Source organism: Notechis scutatus, chromosome 7, assembly GCF_049901735.1.
Source record: "Notechis scutatus isolate UNSWTSFEM ecotype Mainland chromosome 7, rNotScu1.2, whole genome shotgun sequence".
Lineage (NCBI taxonomy): Eukaryota > Metazoa > Chordata > Lepidosauria > Squamata > Elapidae > Notechis > Notechis scutatus.
In genome coordinates this window covers 5,206,362-5,232,323 of record NC_142015.1, presented here as the reverse complement: position 1 = coordinate 5,232,323, position 25,962 = coordinate 5,206,362, and the positions used below count along the sequence as shown (strand labels likewise).

Here is a 25,962-nt window from a genome sequence, read left to right as displayed (position 1 = left end):
ATTTTGTAGATATAATAAGAAAGAAGTACATCTTTATATATTTATTATTTTGTAAAAGTCTACATAGTAGCGGAAATGTTGAGTAGTTCGGAGAACTGGCAAATACCGCCTCTGACTGGCCCCGCCCCCATCTATTCTCCACCTCCCAAGTCCCAGCTGATTGGCTGGGTCTTCTTTGGTTGCCCTGCCCAGGAGAACGGAGCTGGAAAGCAGGTTAGTGGGGTGGGGAGGGAATAGGGATTTTGAAGTAACCTTCCCCTGCCACGCTCACCAAGCCACACCCACAGAACCAGTAGTAAAAAAAATTGAATCCCACCACTGGTCATAAAATTGCCAAGGTTGGAGACCCCTGGGCTAGACAACCACCTATCTGGGAGACCTTAACTGGCTGGTTGGACTTCGAATTCCAACTTCTATGAAACAAATAATCTATTCTCTGCCTCCCATCGAGTCCCAGCTGATTGGCTGGGTCTTCTTTGGTTGCCCTGCACAGGAGAACGGAGCTGGAAAGCAGGTTAGTGGGGTGGGGAGGGAATGGGGATTTTGCAGTATATCCTTCCCGTCATGCCCACCAAGCCAAGCCACGCCCACAGAGTCAGTAGTAAAAAAAATTTCAATCCCACCACTACTGCAAGGAACTTATAGGAAAGGGGGGCATCCTTTCAGTAGCCTCACCCTTAAGCCATTGGAAACTGACTAGCGTTCTGAATTGGACCCAAAGTAAGTCATGAACGCTGAACTAAGGGAGTTGCACGTTCGTAATGACTAATTCCACTTAAGAGCATTATAGGACCTTTGAAATTTCTGGGTGTATTTCAAAGGGAATTCCATGCAGAGCCGCTTCTAATAATTCAGTCATGAGAAAGCAGGGCCACGCATCACCACGGCCACCTCTGTTTTTTTGACTAGAAATGGGTGGAGTTGGCACAAATTAAGCCAAGGAACCTATAGCCCACACAGCACCAAAGCATTCTTGTTTCCCGGTCAAGCATTTCAGAACTTCTAAAAACGTTTGAGTCATTAGTGAAACTACTTCTCGTTTCGCTATTAGGTATTTTCCTAATCGGGAGTGATTTTTATCTTGCCTACTTTCGGTGTAATATTTTCAACAGTAAAATCCGAACCTTTACAGCTTCTCTTAAGATGGAATGGAAATTCATTCTTTGCCCTGAAGGGGTAAAATTGGTACTGAATGTAGAAAGATGACTCAGTCAGACTCTCTGTCTGTCTAATTCTCCAAGATCTTTGGTAAAGATCTTTTGCATCATTTGCCTCTCTGGTTACTTCTACCTGAAGTTGCTGGGGATTACACCTGAGATTGTTTAGTACGCAGAACTCTTTGTTACTGAGCTACAGTCTTGTTACCAGTGTTGATGGCCTGGGCTGTTTGTGATAACCTTGTATTGTGGTTAGCTGGCAGCAGGTGCGGATGGCTGAGGAGAGCGAGGACTCAGATGAGGGGCCAGGACCATTAGGGAATGGACTGCTGCCTTCAGAGATTGTGGGGGCTGGCAGCAGCGATGAGGAGGTTCCTGAGGAGCCTGTGCCAAGTGTGTGTGCACGCAGAATTGCTTGTAGGAAAGAGCAGCTACAACAGCATGGGAGACTCGGGAGTAAGGCTGCAGTGTAATGGCCTCTCCTTCAAGAAGATAAAAGCCAGCTGTGAAATGAACCTACTTTGCAGGAAGCAAAGACATTTTGAAACTCCAGCCTCGTGGACATTCCAGTATCTTAGTTGGTATTTGAAGACTCTTGAGTTGTAAAATATTTCTTATCTGTTGTTCTTGGCAGCCTTGCAAAAACTTGGCAAGGCTCTTTCTTGTCGGAGCTAATTAGTTGGAAGCAGCCTTTTATCTGTGAAGAAAACAGGATTCATAGATGAAACATTAAAAGGTTGTGCTGCTGCCTTTGTCTTGTGTTTGCTCTCTTGGAACCAGGTTTGGGTCAGAACACCTTGATGCAAAGGTATCTTATCTCTTGTGGCACCCAAGTTGGCTGAGGAACATTGGTTGGATTTTGGGAACTCAGCAAGGGAGCTCACCATTTACCAGCTTAATAGTAGTGCATTTCAGGGAAATTGCTTTTGATGCATAGACCAATAGCCCAACCAACCAAAGCTCAGTTTGATTCAAATTTCTAAAAAGAGTGTGAAAGTAGCTTATAGTTGTTGCTAAAGCAAATGACTACAGTCATACAAGATGGGAGATTGCAAAGGAATTGTGGAGGATGAGCAACAGCCAAATCCCAGATTTTGGGTACTCCAGCTAGCATCCTCCTGATGCTTCCCATCTTAAATACAAGTGGTCTTCAACTTACGACCACAATTGAGCCCCAAATTTCTGTTGCTAAGCAAGACAGTCATTTTGCCCCATTTTTATGACCGTTCTTGCTACAGTTCTTAAGTAAATCACTGCAGTTGTTAAGTAAGATGATTGTGAAGTGAATCTGGCTGCCCCATATATTTTGCTTGTCAGAAGGACACAAAAGGGGATCATGTAACCCCCAGGACACTGTAGCCGTCATAAATATGAGCCAGTTGCCAAATGCCTGAATTTTGATCACATGTCCCTGGGGATGTGGCTACAACCATAACCCAAAGGTGCTTTTTTTTTTTCCAGGAGGCAACTGGACTTTCTGGTTTTTGTTTTTTCTTTGAAGACATTTCGCTTCTCCTCCAAAAAGCTTCTTCAGCTCTGACTGGATGGAGGGGAAGTCAGAGCTGAAGAAGCTTCTTGGAGGAGAAGCGAAACGTCTTCAAAGAAAAAAGAAGGAATTTGGGTTGCCTCTTGAAAAAAAAGCACCTTTGGGACAACCATGACCTGGAGGATTGAGAATCTCCATCGACAGCTACAATCATAAATGAAAAAAATTATCATAAGTCACTTTTTCAGTGACTTTGATAGTCATTAAACTGTTGTTTAAGTAAACTACCATCTTCGTGGGAGCTGTTGTCGCACACACACATATACCCCATCCCGCCCTGTAATATTGCCTGAGCTACTTTGAAACTTCGAAGTTATTTTCTAATGCAATACAGAGCCACATTAGAAATTAACTCTCTCTCTGTTGATTCATATTCAGTTGTTGTAAATGACTATATTTTATTTATTTATTTATTTATTTGATTTGCCAATTGTTTACAAGATAATAAGTATAAGTGTATACATAGTTGTGAATACATGAAATGGGTACATATAAGAAAAATAAAAGAAGAATAAGAGAAACAATAGGACAGGGACGGTAGGCACGTTGGTGCGCTTATGCAGACCTCTTAGGAAAGGGGTGAGGTCAATAGTAGACAGTCTAAGGTTAAAGTTTTGGGGGTTTGGGGAAGAAACTACAGAGTCGGGTAGAGTATTCCAGACATTGACCACTCTACTGCTGAAGTCGTATTTCCTGCAATCAAGTTTGGTGCGGTTAACTTTGAGTTTGTATCTATTGTGTGCTCTTGTGTTGTTATGGTTGAAGCTGAAGTATTCATTGACAGGTAGGACATTGCAATGTATGATTTTATATACCATGCTTAAATCAGACCGAAGATGGCGTAATTCAAGGTTTTCTAGTTCTAGAATTTCAACTATAGCCCAGCTCTTCTCCAGTGTAGGGTTTCCAAGCCATAAATTCCCCCACCTTATGTCTTACATCCTACATTTTTTCTCTTAAACTAAATACTTAATGGATTAAACTCAGGGGATCAAGCTCTTCACTCTTCCTTTTTGTTCTTTCCCCCGCTGTTGCTGCTACTGCAGCCCTTTCTAATTTGGCTATACCGAGCGATACTCCCCGCAGCGCTAGAAAAGCTCAAAAAATTTGAGTGCCCTCTTCTGGTCAGGAGCTGGCTTTGTCTGAGTGTTCCCACCGGATGACTTTTGGGCTATCTGTTGCCCCATCAGGCCATCAGATAGGTCCACCCAAGGCTTCAGGGCAAGGATTAACAAGGATGAGTATCCATCCAAGAATGTGTTCCTCTCCCCACACCCACCCCCTACACGCACCCTTTCAGGAAATGAGTTCAGCGTGGGTTACACATCTAATTTTAGCACTATTCTGGAGCCAATCTGGAATACTCCCTAGCACAAGTGGCTGTCTTTGTTCTGATAATGCTATCTAGTGGAATTCTTTTAGAATAGAAGAGAATTCTTTTATTGGCCAAGTGTGATTGGACACACAAGGAATTTGTCTTGGTGCAAATGCTCTCAGTGTGCATAAAAGAAAAGATGCATTTGTCAAGAGTCAAGAATCATCAGGGACAACACTTAATGAGAGTCATAGAGTACAATAAGAATATAGAATAGAATATAGAATAGAATAGAATAGAATAGAATAGAATAGAATAGAATAGAATAGAATAGAATAGAATAGAATAGAATAGAATTCTTTATTGGCCAAATGTGATTGGACCCACCAGGAATTTGTCTTTGGTTCAAATGCTCTCAGTGTACATAAAAGAAAAGATCCATTCGTCAAGAGTCAAGAATCATCAGGGACAACACTTAATAGAAAATAGAATAGAAATAGAATAGAAAATAGAATAGAAATAGAAATAGAAATAGAAATAGAATAGAATAGAATAGAATAGAATAGAATAGAATAGAATAGAATAGAATAGAATAGAATAGAATAGAATAGAATTCTTTATTGGCCAAGTGTGATTGGACATATAAGGAATTTGTCTTGGTGCAAATGCTCTCAGGGTACATAAAAGAAAAGATACACTCATCAAGAGTCAAGAATCATCAGGTGCCACACTTAATAATAGTCATAGGGTACAAATAAGCAATCAAATCATACTAGAAAACAGTCAGTATAAATCGTAAGGATACAAGCGACCAAGTTACAGTCATACAGTCACAAGTGGGAGGATACGGAGTGATAAGAACATTAACAGTAATAGTAATGCAGACTTAGTAAATAGTTGGACAGTGTTGAGGGAAATATTTGTTTAGCAGAGTGATGGCGTTCGAGAAATAACTGTCTAGTTTTGGTGTGCAGTGCTCTATAGTGTCATTTTGAGGGGTTGAAACAGTTTATGTCGGGGATGTGAGGGGTCTATAGATATTTTCACAGCCCTCTTTTTGACCCATGCAGAATACAGGTCCTCCATGGCAGGCAGGTTGGTAGCCATTGTTTTTTCTGCAGTCCTAATTACTCTCTGGAGTCTGTGTCTCTCCTGTTGGGTTGCTTCAAAGAACCTTCAATGCAATGAAGGGCGCATTTTCTTCCGCTGAGGTAACGCACACCTTCTAAAGCCTGTGGGAAATGAATGGGAAAGACTCGTTGTGGTTGACTTTGTGGTACTGTAGTGGGGTACCGTTAGTTATCTCTGCACAGCAGTTAAGCAGTCGTCGTTGTGTGGATACCCTTCCTATCGGTTGGCATTCTACAGGGAGGGAACTGAGAATGAAATAAGAGCATTCCAAGTGTCTACACAAAGATGTAGTAAGATATGTCTGACATGACAACCTTCCCTATCTGCTTGATTGCATTTGGCTTTGAAATTAGAATCAGAATAGAGCTGGAAGGGACCTTGGAGGTCTTCTAGTCCAGCCCCCTTCTCAAGCAGAAGACCCTATACCATCTCAGACAAGTGACTGTCCAGTCTCTTCTTAAAAACCTCCGGTGATGAAGCATCCATAATTTCTGAAGGCAACTTCTGTTCCACTGATTAATTGTTCTAACTGTTAGGAAATTCCTCCTTAGTTCTCGGTTGCTTCTCTCCTGGATTAGTTTCCATCCGTTGCTTCTTGTCCTGCCCTCAGGTGCTTTGGAAAATAAATTGACCCCCTCTTCTTCTTTGTGACAGCTCTTCAAATATTGGAATACTGCTATCATATCCTCCCCAGTCCTTTTTTTCTCTAACTAGCCAAACCCAAATCCTCCAACCGTTCTTAATAGGTTTTTAGCCTCCAGGCCTTTAATCATCTTAATTGCTCTTCTTTGGAGCAATTAAAATCCTGTAAGATCAACGGTAGGACCTGTGCAGAGTTCTCAAGAGTTTTCCTCTTGGCTAGTCTTAATAAATGATCGATAATAAGCCAGGATAAGCCGTTACCTTTAATACCTCTCTTTCTCAAATACATGTGTTTAAAAACGTTTAATAGCCTTTAAAACAGTATTGGTGAGGATTCTCCTTCTGGTTTGGGATAAAAGTTGAGAAGAGGTTTCTTTCTGTCTTTAGTTTCATGTCCACCCCCACCCCAAACCCCCCCCCCAACTATTCTACTCACAATAGAAAGCTTGCGTTCTGCTCTTCAGGAAAGATTTTGGCTTATCAGGGGATTACTGGATAAGGGTGAAGTGGCTCTATGGAACATTTAGACTTGATAGAACTTGACCCTCTGTGTTTATGTGTTCACGCAAGGGTAGCCTTCAAAAAATTTAGCGAGGAGTTCTCTGCCCAGTTGCTGGGTGGGTGGGCCATGGTGGGCGTGGCCTACTCAGCCTCCTGCACCAGGGGGGCGGGCATTTTTGTCCCTCCCGGGCTCCAGAGGCCCATTTCCGGCCTTCCCAAACTCTGGGAGCCCCATTTTTTTGTCTTCCCTGAACCTCTGTGTGTGGACCCTGTACTTACCTGCATCCAAAATGGGCCACCTGGGGACTCTGGGGAGGGGAAGGGAGGAGCAGGGTAGGCCAGCCAGGAGTGGGATTTGGGAGGTCTCCAAACCCCTGCGAACCCCCAGCAGCCCAGTCCGGTGTCTTCGTAACAGTTACAAGGGTGCAGAAAAACCAGGGATGTGGGATACGCAGTTTGGCAGGTAGCTGAGACTTGCAGAGTTTTGTAGAAACATATTTCTAGCTTCCGTGGCTGGTTGTGAAGATTTATTTGAAAGACTGTTGGCGAGGCTTACTGAAATCTTTAATAGCCAAGTTAGCCAGATTGCATTCCTGTGGGGTTTTTTGGGGTGGGGGGGTGGGTGGGGGTGAGACATTTCACTCCATCTCCCTTTTAACTGCCCCATTTTCCTTCCTTCCTGTGTGGTTATTTATCTAACTTTGCATCATTTATCCAGGTGGCCAAATCTTGCCTTTTCTTGATGCAGAATTTGGATCGTTGGGTTAAACCTAGCCTTTAAATATCTTTCGGTTTTTTTTTAAATTAAGGGTCTAGGACAGTGATGGGAAACCTATGACTTGGGTGTCAAAGGTGACACACCATGACAGCATTCATCAACACCCGAAGCCAAGTGCTGCGGTTCAGGTGGCCTAAATAGAGGGGGAGATAGAGAATTGTGGGGGTGGGGGGGGGGAATGGACGGACGGGGGTCTTTTGTGGGGGTGGGGGGGAATGGACGGACGGACAGAGAGACAGACAGACAGAGGAGATAGAGACAGAATTCTGAACCAAGCCCTAAAGGTTCATTATCATTGGCTTAGATCCTAGACCTAGGAGAAGGTGGGTTGTGAGATTCTTGTATATTTTTGTAGGACCAACGGCTGAAATGCACAGGGATCGATCTGTCTCTTAGCCTCAGGCCTATGTTACTAGAGTTTATCACCATTGTTTAGCCTCCCTCCCCAAAAGACAAACAGCTTGGTCCCTGGAGGTTTAATAATGAACGTTTGCAAAACTGAATACCTGTAATTGGGGAGTTTCTATGCTGTAGCAAGTTGAGCAACTGTGAGTTCAAGTCCTGCCTTAGGCATGAAAGCCAGCCTAATACACCTTGTTGTTGTTGTTGTTGTGGGGAAAAGAGGAGGGAGGAGTGTTGGGTATGTTCGCTGCTTTTATCTACACCTCTATCACTGTCTGGTTTGGTTCTGCAACCCAACAAGACAGACACAGACTTCAGAGAGTAATTAGGACTGCAGAAGAAAAAATTGCTACCAACCTGCCTTCCATCGAGGACCTGTAAACTGCACGAGTCAAAAAGAGGGCTGTGAAATTGTCTACAGACCCCTCACATCCCGGACATAAACTGTTTCAACTCCTTCCCTCAAAACGACGTTACAGAGCACTGCACACCAGAACAACTAGACACAAGGACGGTTTTTTCCCCGAATCCATCACTCTGCTAAACAAATAATTCCCTCAACACTGTTTAACTATTTACAAAGTTTCACTACTATTACTGTTAATCTTCTCATCACTCCTTATCCCCATCCCCTCCCACTTGTGACTGTATGACTGTAACTGTCGCTTGTATCCTAATGATTTATACTGACCATTTCCTAATATGTTTTGATTGCTTATTGTACCCAATGACTATCATTAAGTGTTGTACCTAATGATTCTTGACTCTTGACGAATGTATCTTTTATTTTATGTACACTGAGAGCATTTGCACCAAGACAAATTCCTTGTGCATCCAATCACACTTGGACAGTAAAGAATTCTAATCTATTCTATTATTTTTAAAATAATAAAGGAGAGAGAGAGAGAGAGATGATAGTTATAGATAGATATAGAGACACACACACATGTAGTATCAGTTTAGTTCTATCTGTTATAAAATGTTATATTTGCAAAGTGTTCTGTGATTGATTGTGGCAGTCATCTTCGTTAGCAATTCTAGTGGCCTTTTTTAATGTAATGTCATCCTACTGTCTCTTTTCTACTACGTCAGATACCGGAACCAAGAAACTTCACCCATTCCAGGGTGTCTCCAGTGACAATGTTGCCTCCATTAAACGGCTCTCCATCGCCTGGTAGATACTCCTTCTCCAACCCTGGGGAGATCAGGAAGGACCAGGAAAGAAGCCCATCTTCCTATAACCGCAGATACAGGTAACTTTGCCTGGTTTCTAATGGACCTAAGTGGGAGAATTTTCTAGGACCAAGATTTCCAACCTTGCCAACTTGAAGTCTTGGTGGATGTCATGACTGGCTGGGAAATTCTGGGAGTTCAAGTCCACCAGTCTTAAAGTTGACAAGTTTGGACACTTTTATCCTAGGAGATCCTTGTTCAAAATATAGTACACTGCAGCTTGTTTGGAAGCTCTTAGTACGTTTTCTCTCTCGTGCTGTATAGAAATGGTGCTGGCTTAGCATTGAATGGCCATAACAATGACTTAAAATATGCAAGGGATTGCCAAAGGTGACATTCAGATTCTATCTGTAGATCTTCCAACACTTTTTACTTTACTTTAAAGTAGCTGTAGGAGTTAGTTTAAAAAAAAAAAGTCTTAAATTACCTTTCCAAGTTTCCATGGAGTAGTGGGAGAAATATAAACGGATAAATTATTTTAACTAAATTCTTTCCCAATCGTATCTTTTTAATGGTGAGCCAGGAAAGTCCAGGAAAGAGTTGGAGAGAAAGGTTGAACACCTTCCCCTTTCCAGCTTTCAAATTAGTATTTGAAGTCAGAGCAAGTTGTGAGGAGATGGCAATTGGGGATCAGTTGCATCTGGATCGGATTTAGCTCCTGGAGTCAAACCAGTGATTTATTTGGTTTGATTGTAGTCAGCCTTCTAAGGTCTTAAGAAGAATCTCATCATTTTGATGGTTTGTGCAAGGAATTCAAGCTCCATCACTAACTCTGGACCTTCAAAGCAAACAGGAGTGTCGGTGTACACGAGGGTGGGGGAGGAAAAGAGAGAAGAGAGGGAGGGAGGGAAGGAGGGAGGGGGAGAGAGAAGAGAGGGGAAGGAGATAGAGGAGAGGGAGGAGGGAGGAGAGAGAAGGAGGGAAGAGAGAGAGAGAAGGAGAGGGATGGAGAGAGAAGAGAACAGGAGGGAGAGAGGAGAAGGGGAGGGAGGGAGGGAGAAGGAGGGAGGGAGGGAAGAGAGCAGGAGGGAGAGGAGAAGGGGAGAGGAAGGGAAGGAGGAGTGGAAGAGGGAGAGGGAGGGAGGAGAAGAGATCAGGAGAGAGGAGGGGGAGACGGGAAGGAGAGAGAGAGAGAAGAAGAGGGATGGAGAGAGAAGAGAGTGGGAGGGAGGGAGAAGGGGAGAGGAAGGGAAGGAGAGAGGAGAGGGAGAGGGAGGGAGAGAGAAGAGAGCAGGAGAGAGGAGGGGGAGACGGGAAGGAGAGAGAGAGAGAAGAAGAGGGATGGAGAGAGAAGAGACCGGGAGGGAGGGGAGAAGGGGAGAGGAAGGAGGGAGAGAGGAGAGGGAGAGAGGGAAGGAGAGAGGGAGGGAGAGAGCAGGAGAGAGGAGGGGGAGACAGGAGGGAAGGAGAGAGAGAGAAGTGGGATGGAGAGAGAAGAGAGCGGGAGGGAGAGGAGAAGGGGAGAGGAAGAGAAGGAGGGAGGGAGAGAGGAGAGGAGAGGGAGGGAGGGAAGGAGAGAGGGAGGGAGAGCGAGAGGAGAGCAGGAGGGAGAGAGAGGGACTCAGAAACAATTGGTGCTTCAGTTGCATTGTTGTAGTTCTTTAATTTCCTGACCACATTCAGTGACTGGCAGCTTTGTACCTGGAAGTAGCATTTAACTTATGACCACAGTTGGGATCAGAATTTCCATGGCTAAGCAGGGCGGCTGCTAAATGAATTGCCCCTCATATTAATGACCTTTCCTCCCTCCCCCCACAGTCATTAAGCGAATCATTGCCGTCGTAAAGCGAATAATGCAGTTGTTAAGCCAACCTGGCTTCCCCTATTGACTTCGCTGGCAGTGAGAAGCCAGTAGTCACATGACCTGGGGTTGCCACAATAATTATAAATACGTGCTGGTTGCCAGGCGCCTGCATTTGGACCACATGACCAGGAGGATGCTATGATGGTTGCGTGTGTGTGAAGATTAGTTGTGAGTCACATTTTTTTTAGTGCTGTAGTAACTGTATACATAGGTATATGAACCAGTACTGTATTACTTTCTTCCCCCTGCTGGCAAGCCAGGATTCTCTGAAAGAAAAGCAGTTGCTTCACAGGTGTTCAGAAAATAATCTGTTTGTAAAAACCCTTCTGCGAATGATGCTAAGTGGTCGGCTTTATTATTAAATTATATGTTATTAATAATAAGGGACGCGGTGGCTCAGCGGCTAAGACACTGAGCTTGTCGATCAGAAAGGTCAGCAGGTCGGCAGTTCAAATCCCTAGTGCCGTGTCACAGAGTGAGCTCCTGTTACTTGTCTGAGCTTCTGCCAACCTAGCAGTTTGAAAGCATGTAAAAAATGCAAGTAGAAAAATAGGGACCCCTTTGGTGGGAAGGGAACAGCGTTCTGTGCGCCTTTGGTGTTTAGTCCTGCTGGCCACATGACCACGGAGACGTCTTCGGACAGCGCTGGCACTTCTTTGGCTTTGTAACGGAGATGAGCACCGTCTTCTAGAGCCGGAAACAACTAGCATGTATGTGCGAGGGGAGCTTTTACCTTTACTTTATCAGAAGAATGTAAGTCTTGGTGGTCCAAGAGTCATCGTACCAGGAAGATGGAACGCTTGTCTTCAGGCAAAATCCACCAAAGAATTCTAGGCGTGGCCCCTGACCTCCTGAATTTGGTCCCTCCCTTCTTCAGTTCCTTGTCCCTTGTCAGCAAGGTAAACCTGACTTAGAGTTAGACTTAAATAACTTCATTGTCACTTTGAATGTACACTAATCGGAAATTTCATTTTAATAGCTCTCAAAGGTACACTACATAAACATATAGTTTATGCATTACAATATTTGGTAATATTGTAAACTATTAATATTTATTACAAACTATTATATTATTAAATATTTGATAATATTTATTACAAGCTAACTAACTAACTAGTTCGGATGTATATATGTATGCGGCGAGAAAAATGAATCTTGTGAGTTTACCAGGATAGGATAGGATAGGATAGGATGGGATGGGATGGGACTACAGTACATTAGAATGGAATGGAATGGAATAGAATAGGAAATAATAGAATGGAATAGAATGGAAAATGGAGAAGAAGAAAAAAAGAAAATGGAGAAGAGAATAACTTTATTGTGACTTTGAATGTACATTAATCGGCATACATTAAAGTGAAATTTCGTTGCATAAGGCCCTCAAAGAGTCACCACCTCAAATTTTACACTAGATAAACATGACAAAATAAATAAATGAATACAGATAACTACGGAGGGCATAGGGAGCAAAGCTGTTACAGAGCCTGGTAGTCCTGCTAGAAATGCTTCAAAACCTGGAGAGTAGAAATCCAATATTTTTGGAGGGTGCCTGGTTAGGGGAAGCTTGTCAAGGCCCATTTATTAGCCAGTAGATTAAAGAATCTTATGCTAGCCAGAAATAGCTCAATCAAGGTAGCTGTACCTTGATCTGCGTTGTCCAGTTTCATCACTTACATCCTTGCACTGCCAAGCTACACACCCTTCCTTTGGGTGTGTTTTCTGCTCCTTCCTTATTGATAAAAGGAAGGGCATGTGTGTCTTTCCCTTTTTTAATTACTGATACACAAGTCTCTTCAAGAAGCAGCATAAAAGAGCTATTGACAAGAGTTTGGGCGTGGCTGCCTTGAACTAAATATATGAACATAGTCGTCGTCAGAGTATTGTCATATGCCCAGTCCCAATGAACCCAACGCAAGATGGAAGCCTCTCTCCATTGAAGCTGGTGGACCACAATCTGCCATGCTGGTCCAGTGTGAGTTGTTTTTCGATAGATGTTTTTCAGCTTCCCCAAGTCAAGTCTATATCGTAGGTTTTCAGATGATCAAACATGCAGCTCTTGGGGCATTGTTCATTTTTCAGCACAGGAATAGCGCCCGTTTGCTTTAATGGTCTTTCCAGAGAAAGGTTTCTCAAATCTTCACCACCCATTCAAAACAGAAAAACTGGCAACCCATTCCTGCCATTATTCAGGAATAGTTGAACACCTGCTTGCAAACAATGATAGTAAAGCCTTAGGAACTGGAAAGCAGGTCCCAATTGGAGTAAACACTACCATAGAGACAAATGGCCTGGCAGTAAGGCAGCTTCCTGCATTTTGTGTTACCTAATGTTTATGAATTGTGGTGTTTTCATTTCAAAATAAAATAACAGCAATGAATCGGAATCTTATTTCCTTAAAGGGGTGGCTGGGTTCTTTTTTATCTTCCTTCGTTCCTTCCTTCCTCTTTCCTTCCTTTCTATATCTTTTAATGTTCTTTCTAAATAAAATTACTAGGGAAATAAAACAAGAGCCAGTGGATAATTGGAGGTTGCCATTTTACACCTGCAATTTGCACTAATGGTTATATTGATGTGTTTTCTTTTAATTTTAGTCCTAAAAAGGAAAAAGAAAGATGACAATTCCACTTATAATTTTTAATGCGTTCTTCTCAAAGTCTTTATAGACGCAGGAAAAGTTGAGAGCCATCGATAGTGCCCCATACTTTGTTTTTCTTCTGATGATCTTTCTTAGCTATGACATGGCTGGCTCTTAATTGTTCAAGAAAAAAAAACATACAGTAAAGCCACTGCCATATTAACAGAAAATGTACCTCAGATCATTCTCCCCTCCTCCCACCCCACCACCCCCTCAGTTGTGGTAGCTGAGAACCTCCATTTTAGATTGATTTCTCCTGTGCCGGGGACACACACACACACACACACACAAAAACCACTCAAACTGTTATTTTAGGAGATATGTAAAAACATAAGTTTCTGAATCACCAAGTAGTTGGAACATGAAAGCGGATTGTGCTTATCTCTGGTAAATTCTGCTTATTTCTCAAGAGAGGCTGGCAGTTGCTAGAGATGGGCAAAGGAAAACACTCCATCCAGTGTTTTACTCATTTTGGTGTGGGACTGATTGGGGTAGATTGCAGGGATGATACCGAAATATAATTGTATCCTATTTTATTTATCTCTATATTAAATGATTGTATTTTATTCCAATTTCATTTTAAACCTTATTCCAATTTCATTTTAAATTGTATTTTATCAGATTTGATTTTATTTATTTTAAAATTTTAAAATAAACTTTATTAGACATTAAAAAAAAATACATAATACAAAACATTTCGTAAAACACAAAACCAAAAAGATATACATAACCAATAAACGTAAAAACAAACATTTCTAATTACTTAGTCGGTGTGTTCTTAATCAAACAGTTTTCCAAATACTCACTTCCTATACCTGGTAAATACTCTTTTATCATAACCTCTTTATATTTTCAGATTTTAGTAATAAAATTTGTGCCTGGAACTCTGCACTCTGAAAATAAACTAACTAACCCAACTCATTTTGGTGCTGGGGGAAAGTTTCCTTCCTTGTCAGGAAGCCTTCTTCCTATTCTATTGTGTCTAAGCCTCCCAGATCTGCAAAATGTACTTTCTAGGCATCATTTACTGCACTCCTTATTGGGCCAGGAAGTGTGAGGGTTAATCACACACTTCGTCAGAGTTGCTGACGAAGGTCGAGACAGGGCAGGTCTAAGGATTGTAGGTTTGAGGGAGAGTCCTGCCTGTTCTCTCACAACGGGAGACGCAGCAAGACTGACTCCGAGCAACTCCAAGGACCAGAGGAAGAAGAAAAGAAAAATTGTGGTGAGAGGGCTACCAAATTCGCTATTGCTGGGAGGAGGGTTAATTCGCAGCCTTCCTAAACCTGGTTAGAGTCCAGGGGGCTGGTTCTGGCAGAAAGAAGCGGTGCAGGTGCTACCTTACTACCGTACTCGTGTGCTTCTACAAAACGACCCACTTCCTGTAGGTGAGCCGTTTGGACAAGTGTTGAAGGACATGCCTGGATAAGCTTTTCTCTTGGGGTTCAGCCAATGGGAGAGGGAGCCTCTCGGCTGTCATCCCATTTACATGTCTCAAGGAGCGTCCTGGATCTTCACTGACTTCTTTTGCCGGTTGTGGTGGATCTAGTTTCCAGAGAGGAAGAGAGAGAGAGAACAGACGTACTGGAGATATTGGAAGAGATAAGAGAGCAGAAGCACTAGAGATACTTCTTAAACAGTGAAAGGGTAGAGATCAACGTTTTTCTGACTTTAAACCTGGATAGAAAACCGTCACTTTCTAAAATCTTGTCCTGTCTGGAGCAAGGAAAGTCCTACATGAGTTCCATTGTCAAACAAGTAGCATCGTGATAATAACATATGTACCTCTGGAGACGAGCAGCCTACAAGGACTGCACTCAGCCCCTATTCTGGTCATCCCTCTTCTTTCAGACACTGTAAAGGGATGAAATACTAGTTTGTCCTGTCCTCCTGGATGGAAACCTTGAGGTATTTTTTTCCCCTTCATCCTAAGCTTGACTGTACTTGTTTTGTCTCTCTCAGCTTGGATACGGAGCCAACCATGAACCACTTGGAGGGAGACTCGGAGGTCTACAAGCTGATGCAGGAAAACCGTGATACAAGGGCTGCACCACGGCAATCCAGCACTTTCCGCCTACTCCAGGTGGCTCTGGAATTGGATGAAAAAGGTGAAAGAGGCAGAGGGTGGGCAGGGTACTTATCTGGGGATAGAATGAAGACACATGGCACAACTGGCTTTGCATTTTAATCCAGACGTGTTCCGATCTCGTGTTTTCTGTTGTAGTAGTTTTTTTTCTTGTGTATGTTATAGAAATACATGCTTGCAAAAATATGATTATGGGAAATGCTTCTAATAGCATAAAATGAGCTTGTTTTCTCTTCTTTTCAAAATCACAAGGTGTGAGGGTTGGAAATAAGATAGAACAAACCAACTAGAGAGAAAAAATATATGAGAAACTTGGCAACATTAAATTTGGTAGATCGGCCTTTATTCATTGCGACCATGTAATAATCTCATGGGATAAAAGTCTTGTTCCTTCCAGTTTTAACATTTTTATTGAGTTATAAACTATTATGAGATACAAAAGCAAATGGAAAAGCAGTGGGGAAGAAGAGGGGGAAGAGAAGTGAGGAAGGAGAAGAAAGGAAAGATAAGCAGCATTGACTTCTGACACTCTGTTGCAGTAAAAGAAGGCATTAGCATCAAATCACAACTTTTTGTTTTTGTCATAATAATATGAACAGGTCTTGTTCCTTTTATGGCTGGCCTAGTTTGCTGCCCTGTTTGTGTGTGGTGGGGGCGGGGAGGGAGGGAGGAAGCAAATAAGGGAGGAAACTTAAATTCAAAATGCAGATAAACCAGCATTTTAAACCAGCCTCTGGATGGGCTATAATCTTTGTTGACAGACTACAGTAATCAGCGGAAAGCTTTCAGCTGACAGACTTTTAATTGGTAGTTTTAATAATGTAAGGGCATGGAGGTTTCTGATGGATGCCACTTTTTCTTCAGAGGAAAGGAAACAAGAAAATTATAAACAATCATGTTTCCCTTCTAAACCTGTGCAGATGCATTGGCCTGCTCAATGCGCCATCCTGAACTTGCTTCAGCTATTAACACTGACACTGAAAGAAGAAAAAGTATTCATTCAGTGAAATACTTCTTTTGAGGCTGCAGATGTGATTTTTCATTGAGAAGAAGAAAAAAAAAACCACCTTAATTTCTGGGTTGATATACATAGGATTGTACATTCTTTAAAGCAAGGGTCCTCAAACTCAGCAAGTTTAAGACTTGTGGACTTCGACTCCCAGAATTCCTGAGCTAACATGACCGGAGGAGGAATTCTGGGAGTTGAAGTCCACAAGTCTTAACGCTGTCAAGTTTGAAGACTCCTGTTGTAAGTGATTGACAAATCAAATAAATAAATAAAATAAAAATAAATAAAACCATCTGTCTAAAACAGGGATCTCCAAACTTGGCAACTTTGAGACTCGTGGACTTCAACTCCTAGAATTCCTGAACTAACATGACTGGAGGAGGAATTATGGGAGTTGAAGTCCACAAGTCTTAAAGCTGTCAAGTTTGGGGACCCCTGTTTTAAAACCAGTATTTTTTTTTTAAAAAAAATCATGTTTTCTAATGTACCTTCTTCTGTGCTGCTTTGACAGAGGGCAGGGCAAGCCATTTCCCCAGCCAGCTCTCTCCCAGTTTGCACAAGCCGGTCAGCAGCACTACGGCAGGGAACGCTCAGAAGCTGCACACCTGTGAGAAATGTGACAGCCCCATCACGTGAGTATGGCTAATCCTAAAGTAGGATTTGGTACCAAAGGGACTGGAATAGAGAAGGCCTATTTCAACTATTTGAGGGGCTGCCACATGGAAGAGGGGATGGTTTATTCTCCAAAACACCTGAAGGCAGGAGAGAAAAAAAAGTAATGGATGGAAATGTCTGAAGATTCTCCGTCATCCAGGTCATGGTTGTCCCGAAGATGCTTTCTCAAGAGGCATAGAAAGGCTTTCCTTTGAAGATGTTTTCGTTTCTCATCCAAGAAGCTTCTTCAGCAGAGCTTCTTCAGCAGAGCAGAGCTGGAGAAGCTTCTTGGATGAGAAGCGAAAACGTCTTCAAAGAAAAACAAGAGTCCAGTTGCCTCTTGAAAAAAGCACCTTTGGGATAATGGATGGAAGCTTATCAAAGAAAGATCCAACCTAGAATTAAGGGGAAATTTCCTGACAGTGAGAACAATTAATCAGTGGACTGACTTCATCTCCAGATGTTGTGGGTGCTCTGTCCCTGGAGATTTTTAAGAAGAGACTGGACAGCCATTTGTCTGGAATGTTATTGGTCCTTCCAGCTCTTGTTATTCTGGTAAGCAAAGAGAAGGACGTGGGGCAACTTGATGGGCTGGACTGCAGAACCACACGGCTGGGCATAATGCTAGCTTGGTCCAGCGCAGGCCATTCAAAATTTTCACTGAAAAAAAGTGACCTACGATCAGTCCTCTACTTAACAGCCATTACATCCCTTGAGGTCATGTGATCACAGTCCAGGCCCATGGCAGCCGGGCTCACACTTATGACAACTGCATCATCCTTCCATCACGTGGTCATCATTTATGATCCTCCACATCAGCAAAGGGGGAAGCTGGCCGGAGGTTGCAAGCCACAGTCACATGGGATGTCTCGCTTCATGACCACCTCCAAAAAGGTCACAGCATCAGCTGCCGCCATACGACTCCTCATTGAACGATCGCATCGCTTAACTAATTTTCCAGTCTCTATTTGTGGTCCTAGGTTCAGGAATTTGGATTTGATCTGGGGCAGGAGGCCCTGCCACTACCCCCTTCAACAGGGCAAAGGGTTTGTTATTTATAGGCATCTGGTGGGTAGAGATTCCAGCAGCTGTTTACAGAGTGTGTGAAGAGCCAGCATGCCAGTGGTGGGATTCAAATTTTTTACTACCGGTTCTGTGGGTGTAGCTTGGTGAGTGTGGTGGGCATGGCTTGGTGGGCATACCAGGGGAAGGTTATTGCAAAACCCCATTTGCTCCCCATCCCACTAACCTGCTTTCCAACTCCGTTCTCCTGTGCAGGGCAACCAAAGAAGACCCAGCTGATCAGCTGGGACTCAATAGGAGGCAGAGAATAGAAGGGGGGAGGGCCAACCAGAGGTGGCATTTGCTGGTTCTCCAAACGACTCAAAATTTCCGCTACCAGTTCTCCAGAACTGGCCAGAACCTGCTGAATACCCCCTCTGCAGCATGCCCTGACGATGTGTAATGAATTTCTAGCAGGAAACTTTCATTAAAAAAAAAAAGACACAGAAAGGAAAACGGTTAGGGATGGTTTGATAAGGAGAAGGGTGTATTTTGAACCAGCAAGCAGAGTAACAGTAGTTGAAGCATTTGCTAAGGTGGTGATTGTAAGCGTGCATTTTTTGTTTTTGGTGTTAATGTTAGTAATTTATTAAACAAATTATTTTGCAAAAAGGCAATTGGACTTTCTCGGGGTTTTTTTTCCTTTTCTTTGAAAACATTTGTTTTTTATCCAAGAAGAAGCTTCTTTAGTTCTTTGGAATGTTTTAAAAGGGGGAAAGAAACAAGCAAGAAAGTCCAGTTGTCTTTTGGGGAAAATAAAAAAAACACCTTTGGGGACAACCATGACTTGGATGATTAGGAATCTCCATAGCTAGTTTATTAAACATCTATGCCTGCTGACTAGGCAGCTCACAAGGAAGAAGTTGCGATAAAAACCAGTCCAACATACAGATAAACGATGGCAAAAGATGGATGAATCTGTCTTTCTTCAGATCTTCAAAGGCATCCTTGGCCCAGGGATTAAAACCACAGGTGGGGCAAGGGATAAAGCACTCAGGACGGTTTTGGGCCTGAATATTTTTTCCTGAATAAGAGCTGCGGATGATTTTGGTAATTAATTAAAGGGCTGCTTTTGCAATCCACAACTGGAAATGGCGGTGTAACCTGCCAGGCTGGAAAAAAGGAAAGAGGAGTGGATGAAGATGAACCATGCTAAGAGCAGCCAAATGAGAGGTCAGGCATTGGTCCCTTCGATAATACATGTCATCTTTGACTTACAACCATTCATTTAATGACTGTTTGAAGTCACAGCTGCATTGGGGAGGGGGGAAGTGACTTTACAACCAGTTCTTTCGCTTACAACCAATGTATACAATCAAGATCAAGTGAGGTACTAATACCACTCTATAAAGCCTTGGTAAGACCACACCTGGAGTACTGCATCCAGTTTTGGTTACCATATTATAAAGAGGTTGAAACTCTAGAAAGAGTGCAGAGAAGAACAACCAGGATGATGAGGGGACTGGAGGCTAAAACATACGAAGAACGGTTGCAGTGAAGAGAAGGACCAGGGGAGACATGATAGCAGTCTTCCAATATTTGAGGGGCTGCCCCAGAGAGAAGGGGATCAACCTGTTTTCCAAGGCTTATAGTGGACTATAGAAGGAACAGATCAGACATCCAGCCCTTGCTTATCAATGGAGACCGAGTGGAGCAAGTGGCCAGTTTTAAGTTTCTGGGTGTTATCTTAAAAGAGGACCTGACCTGGAGGGCTCACATTGCAGCCCTGGTCAAAAGGGCCCAGCAGAGATTAGACTACCTGAGGCTTCTCAGAAAAACAATAACTGAATTGAAAACTGCTAGGGACCTTCTACCACTGCACCACAGAGAGTATCTTAACTTACTGCACCTCTGTATGGTTTGCCAATTGCACTGGGGCAGATAGGACAGTGCACCAGAGGGTTAAGGTCATTGCCCAGAAGATATTGGTTGCCCTCTCCCCACTTCAGAAGAGCTTTATAGCTCCCGCTGCCTTAAGAAAGTTCAAAACATTCTCAAAGATCCATCTCATCCTGGGCACCCTTTTTTTGAACTATTACCATCTGGCAGATGGTACAGGACAATAAAAACAAGGACAAATAGGCTGAAAAACAGCTTCTATCCCAGGGCAGTAGCTCTTTTGAATTATACTGTGTAATGCAGTGTTGGTGTGGTGTTGGGGGTTTTCGGTTCAATGTGTGGAGGGTGAAGGATGTGCGTTTGTGTTTATTTTCATGGTCATGATGTGCACTGAAGATGGCGTTTGATTTCGTTGTACGAGATGCAATGACAATAAAGTAAAGTAAACTAAAGAATGCTTGGTTAAACCAAGCATTTCGGAGAGTTGGTGACACTTGGATGATGATGGTTGGCTTGTTGTAGATCAGGGGTGTCCCACCAAGGCAAATTTAAGACTTGTGGAACTTCGACTAGTGGATTGCTGATTGGGAATTTCTGGAAGTTGAAGTCCACAAATCTTGCCAAGATTGAACCACCTGCTGCTTGTAGATGCTTAGTCCTCTTTTCTCACAGGACTTCTCTTCTGCTCCATCTTCCCCAGATACCAGGCTGTGAAGATCCAAGAGAACCGCTACCGCCACCCATCTTGCTACGTTTGCACCGACTGTGGGCTCAACCTGAAGATGCGTGGCCACTTCTGGGTTGGGGAAGAGATGTATTGTGAGAAACACGCCCGCCAGCGCTACCAGAGCCCAGCAGAGGGCGGCACCGTCGTGGCCGTCTATTCCCAGTCTTAGATTGATAGCAGAGCTTGGGAGGCTTGAAGAAGAGGAGTTGCAGTCAGATGGAGATTTCCAGCAGGGATCTACGCAAAAGCTACTTCTCACCAAACACGATTCAGCCCTTTAAAGACATCTGCAGGAAAGGAGGGTTTTGGGGGCAAGACGTCAAGGGCCACCATCGCAACTCAAAATGTCACGCAAGGATCTTTGGGGAAAGCGTCGAGGGAGGGAGAGGGCATTCTTCAAGGCAAATGGCTTTTCTTTTCTTTCTTTCTAACTACCATAGTTTTGGGCCATCTTTCTTCAAGGAACAAATGTTCGCTGGCGAGGACGTTTGTCCTTTGACAGCTTCAGAAATGATGGCTTCCCGCTTGATGCCAAGTAGGCCTTAGTTCCTGCACTCTGGGAAGCGATCGCCGTGCTTGTATTAATCCTGGTTTGTTGTCCAGCAGCTCCCAGAAGCAATGGGAGTTTCTTGACTACTTGGTTTTGTGGCTGAAAGCACTTCTGTCTTGCCCCCGTTGCCAAGCGCTCCCTGCCCCAAGATCAGTGGTGGGATTCCACATTTCTTCCTACTGGTTCTATGAGAGAGTGCTTTCTGCTACCAGTACGCCAGAACCGGTGCCAACCGGCTGAGTACCACCTCTGCCCAAAATGCAAAATCTAAGACTGAAGGGAAGTTGGAATCTCCCGGGGTCCTGGACGGCGTGGATTCAACTCTGAATGGTAGACTTTCCCTGTGACGCTTCTCTTAAGATATTAAGCCAGATCTCTATGTGAAATATAATATATATATATGTATATGTATAAGGATGGATAAAACAATCGGCCCACGTCTGCCTTTGCTCTTTGTCTCTTCCCTCTGAGGTCAGGAAGGAGTTTTTGTAATTTCTAGCACAGACCAGTGGGTTTGTTTTTTTTAAAAAAAAGCTTTTCAATTTAATAATCATATGAAATAGGTTTGCCTGCAAGCTACTGCAATAACTGCTTGCAGGATCATCTGAATGCTCTTTATTAATGTGGATATATTTATTGAAAGAGACATGTAGTTGTTCCCAGTGGTGGGATTCAAATAATTTAACAACCCGTTCTCTGCCCTAATGACCGGCTGGGTGGGTGTGGCCAGGGGTGTGTGACAGGTAGCACTTGGCCTCCTGCACCTCCCTGGGTGCAAAAATGCACACACACCCGCACCTGGTTTTGGGCCTAGTAGGCCAAATGGGGAGCCAAAATGGGGCGCGTGAGGACTCCAGCGTGGTCAGCCAGCAATTTAACAACTGGCTCAGCTGAAGTGCTGCGAACCGGTTGAATCCCACAATGGTTTGTTCCCCTGTCCCTGAGGCAGGGGTGAGCAGTCTTGTCAGAATAAGGACTTCCACAAAAGTAGTCCTTGACTTACAGCCATAATTGGGACAGGAATCACAGTAGGAAGTTCTGCCCGTCGTTAAGTAGGTCTCTAAATGACCACAGCAGATTTTTACCTTTTTTGCAACAGCTGTTCAACGCCGTGATGGTTACTCAAACTCGTTGTATCCAACGGACATAACCCATCATAAATTGTGGTCGTGTGATCGCAGGACTTTGCAAACGATCATAGATGCAAGCCAGTTGCTATGCCAAACACCGCAAATGCAATCAGGGGTGAACTTCAGAACTTTGAAATTGGTTTGTAAGTATTTTTGGGGGGGTGGGAGATATCTGCTATAACTTCAATCTGTCGCTAAGCAAGCGGTTGTAAGTCAAGGACTACCTGTGTTTATAATTATATATGTCCCAGGGTGTGGAGGATAGGAAGAGGCTGGCTTTCTTTTTATTTGGGGGGGAGGATATTAGAGAGGTGACTTCAGTCAAATATTTAGCCAGTTCGAGGCTCAACACAGTAAGTGCTGTTTTTTGTTACCTGCCTGAATAGTGAGAGAACCTCACCTGTGTTTGCAAGGTTCACTTTCTGCCACGGATGTCCTCATTTTCATAACAGGAGTTCAGTGGGGCTTTGAGGTTGCATTTCCTTTGATTGGATACATACAAGAATTGGCCTCTCCCTGGTGGCCGAATGCCATTTCTAGAGGCAGTCAGCTATTCAAAACAGTTCTTGGAAAACAGCTACTCTTGTGCTGGTTCAACACATTGTGGTTTTCCGTTGTGCCAATTGCACTATGTACAGCGAGTGGTGGTGTTATTGCTCCTAATGTTTTCTCCAAGGTCTTTTTTTCACTCTCACCTAATGTGATGACCCAAAGGGGCGTGGCACAAAGGCAACACAGTCAGATAATCAATAAGAGTCCCTTTATTAGCTCCAACTTTGCCCCCAATGTTCTGGTTCCCTTCTGGCTGGAGAAAAACTCTCCCAGGAACAGCCTTTGGCTGCAGAGAATCAAGTCTAAAACATGGTCAACAAAAACTGTAACTGTAAATCCAATCAAGGCAAAATGAGGTAATTAGTTCAAAGGGCAGGAACAAGAATTCCAGACATGAAGGCATGGCAATAACATGGTTGGGAAGATGCCAGGAACACAGATAAGCAAAGTCAGATAAACTCATGTTTGCTCCCAGCAGCTGCCACAGTCAGCATGCATTTCTTTTAAATTGCCTTCCCAGCTGTGGCTAATGAAGGGAATCAGGGCCTTTTCTTCCCCCGTAAGCCACACAACCCATGTTGCTCTCTTCTCCATTCCTCCCTGTGTGCCCTAGGATGAAGAGAGGATGGACCTGGGTCTTCCGCTGAACTCCCTCTCCCTTGTTCTACCTCTCTCCTGCTCTGCCCAGCTGGACCTTTCCCCAGCCTCCTCCACAGCCAACAGAGCTACACTCCTGCTCCATCAGCTGTTCATCTTCCTCCTCGGATTCAGACTCTGACGGGCATGACACCTAAATTGACTGTAGCTAAAAGTGTCATAACAGATTCTGGGGTCCAAGACAGGCCAAAGGGACAACTCCCAGAACTTGTAGTACAAGGATACAACCCGCCATGAATCTACAGTAGTTAGCATGACAAGCAAAGACTGACGAATTATAACTCGGAGTACAGGTAATCCTCAACTTATGACCACAAACGACCCCCAAAATTTATGCTGCTAAGTGAGGAATTTCCTAAAGTGAATTTTGCCTCATTTTACAACTTTCCTTGTCATATCTGTTGAGTTAATCACTGCAACTGTTTAAATTAGTCACACGGTTGTTAAACGAATCCAGCTTCCCCATGGGCTTTGCTTGTCAGAAGGTCACAAAAAGGGGAATCACATCACCCTGGGATACTGCAACCGTTATAAATATGAATCAGTTGCCAAGCATCTGAATTTTGATCATGTGACCACAAGGATGCTACAAGGCCATAAGTGTGAAAAATGGTTGCAAGTCACGTTATCCAGTGCCGTTGTAACTTTGAACAGTCACTAAACGAACTGTTGTAAGTCGAGGACTACCTGTACTTGCAATGGGTCTGAGCTCTTCCTATACATCTTTGTCTAAAAACAAAACAATTATACCTTATTACTAACGTATCATGGTGTGAACCTACAGGGTGATACTGCAAAGGTATGTACTGTATTTTGAAGAAAAGGACACCGCAAAAGGGCCATATATAGGTAGCTGTCGAGTTACAACCACAATTGGGCCTAAGATTTACGTTGCTAAGTGAAATATTTGTTAAGTGAGTCCCCACCCCATTTTACGACGTTTCCTGCTACAGTTGTTAAGTGAGCCATCGTGTTTAAGTGAACCCCATTGACATGGCTCTTCAGAACATCACAAAAGAGGATCACATGACCCCGGAATACTTCAGCCGTCATAAATAGGAGTCAGTTGCCCAGCATTTGAATTTGAAAGTCGTAACTCTGAAAAACGGTCATAAGTTGCTTTTTCCGGTGCCATTGTAACTTTGAGCAGTCACTGAATGAACTGTTGTAAGTTGAGAACTACCTGTATATGCGTATGGCTCTTTGTAAATGAAGAAAATGGCATAAAAACTTCCCACTGCTTAGGCAAACTGGGTTAGCAGAACATTCGTTTCTAATGTAGCATATGCAGCCAGCCAGCTACTTTGCAAGTAGAAGCTGGCACAGGAAAAGCTTAGCTAGAAACCTTTTTTCCTAGAATACTTGCATTTTTCTAGCAGGACGTATAACGATCTGTAGTAGATTACACCCAATTCCAACAGCAGAAGCAACAGCTATAAGCAGCCAGGAGTAGGTGATCCTCAGACCTGAGACGCAGCCCCTTTACTGCTCCTTCCAAGGCTGAAGAGTGGCAACGTTACACTGTCCTCGAGCAGCCATTTGAGGCCCGCTTCTGTCTCTGCTGCTCCCATTCTACTCACCTTAACTGGAAAAAAATTTCATCATCCACCACGCCAAAATAATCATGGAGACTGGTGACAATGCCAGTAAAAACACGCTGCTTCTCTCCTCCCTAAAAGCAGAGAAAAGCACTGGAATTACTTGGCCTAGAATAAGCTCAAATGACTCTACTCTGATAATGACCACGCTGTCCGAGGTCAACCAGTACGTTCTGTCAGGCTACAGAACTTTTCCCATTCACTCAACTAGAATGAACTTCTGAAAACGTATCCAAACGTATCACAAAGGAATTCTTTATTGAGATGAGACCATTCCTGTAGGAGTTCAAAGCAGCGTCTGAGGCCTCTCAGGCATACAGGGATATATAAGGGAGTTTAGAACCCCTCCCCTTATCTTGATGTGTATTTAGTGAAACAAAAGCCAGTATGTTAATTCCTCCCCACCCCTCTTGTTAGAACCAACTATTCAAGGGTTTCCAAAGTACAATCTCACTGTGGAATTTTTATGACCTTCTCATCTCCTAGTTGTGCCTCTCAGAGGTGATAGTTCTGGCCATCTGGCTTTTCTCCCTCCATTGTATCATGTGTGGGTTATACAAATTCGATATAAGATTAAATATATTCAGGTTACATCAAGAAAGGATTTCTTTATCAGCCTCCCCCCCCCTTTCTTCTTCCACTGAAGAAATGACAGATACACGGATCTGACATGTTCCCTAACGCTGCAAGTGGTACCTTTGCATGAGCCTAGTTCACTTTCCTTATCGTTCTTTGGAACTCTGAACCATCCAGGGGGCTCTTTTAGGTGGAGAGGACCTCAAGCCTTTACCCACTTCCTAGTCAATCAGCTCCACTTAATGCCCTCTGCACCGGCTCTTTAACACTGGCTCTAAATGCCATGGACAATTTTGGGGTCACTGTGGTCATAAGCCAAGGACTACCTGCGTTTGTAAAAATAATAAAGGTGTGATTAAATGAACAAATAAATAAAAA

General features: G+C 43.4%; 1 protein-coding gene and 3 long non-coding RNA genes across 9 annotated transcripts in view; 1 reads left to right on the top strand and 3 right to left on the bottom strand.

Moving 5' to 3' along the window:
• Positions 1 to 21,508, top strand: part of PDLIM2 (PDZ and LIM domain 2) — a 75,208-nt gene extending 53,700 nt beyond the window's left edge. For all 4 annotated transcript variants that reach the window (XM_026681181.2, XM_087969643.1, XM_087969644.1 and 1 more), the window contains exons 7-10: positions 8,565 to 8,725; positions 15,107 to 15,252; positions 16,751 to 16,871; positions 20,495 to 21,508. In XM_026681181.2, the coding sequence (XP_026536966.2) occupies positions 8,565 to 8,725; positions 15,107 to 15,252; positions 16,751 to 16,871; positions 20,495 to 20,690 (624 nt within the window). In that variant the 3' untranslated portion in view covers positions 20,691 to 21,508. The remainder of the gene's footprint in view (positions 1 to 8,564; positions 8,726 to 15,106; positions 15,253 to 16,750; positions 16,872 to 20,494) is intronic.
• Positions 9,118 to 11,428, bottom strand: LOC148130017 (uncharacterized). The gene is made up of 2 exons (XR_015750307.1): positions 11,243 to 11,428; positions 9,118 to 9,483 (listed from the first exon to the last, which is right to left on the bottom strand). It is a non-coding gene; the product is annotated as an uncharacterized LOC148130017 (long non-coding RNA).
• The window catches only part of LOC148130016 (uncharacterized), a 333,127-nt gene continuing 322,716 nt past the window's right edge, over positions 15,552 to 25,962 (bottom strand). Inside the window, exon 2 of the long non-coding RNA XR_015750303.1 lies at positions 15,552 to 16,207. This is a non-coding gene — a long non-coding RNA (uncharacterized LOC148130016). The remainder of the gene's footprint in view (positions 16,208 to 25,962) is intronic.
• Positions 16,706 to 25,399, bottom strand: LOC113420997 (uncharacterized). 3 transcript variants are annotated; one of them, XR_015750301.1, is made up of 3 exons: positions 24,991 to 25,383; positions 23,921 to 24,139; positions 22,947 to 23,017 (listed from the first exon to the last, which is right to left on the bottom strand). It is a non-coding gene; the product is annotated as an uncharacterized LOC113420997 (long non-coding RNA). The 3 variants fall into 3 exon arrangements; XR_015750300.1 differs by lacking the exons at positions 22,947 to 23,017; positions 23,921 to 24,139 and adding an exon at positions 16,706 to 19,067 and having other exon boundaries at positions 24,991 to 25,399; XR_015750302.1 differs by lacking the exons at positions 22,947 to 23,017; positions 23,921 to 24,139 and adding an exon at positions 16,706 to 16,844 and having other exon boundaries at positions 24,991 to 25,399.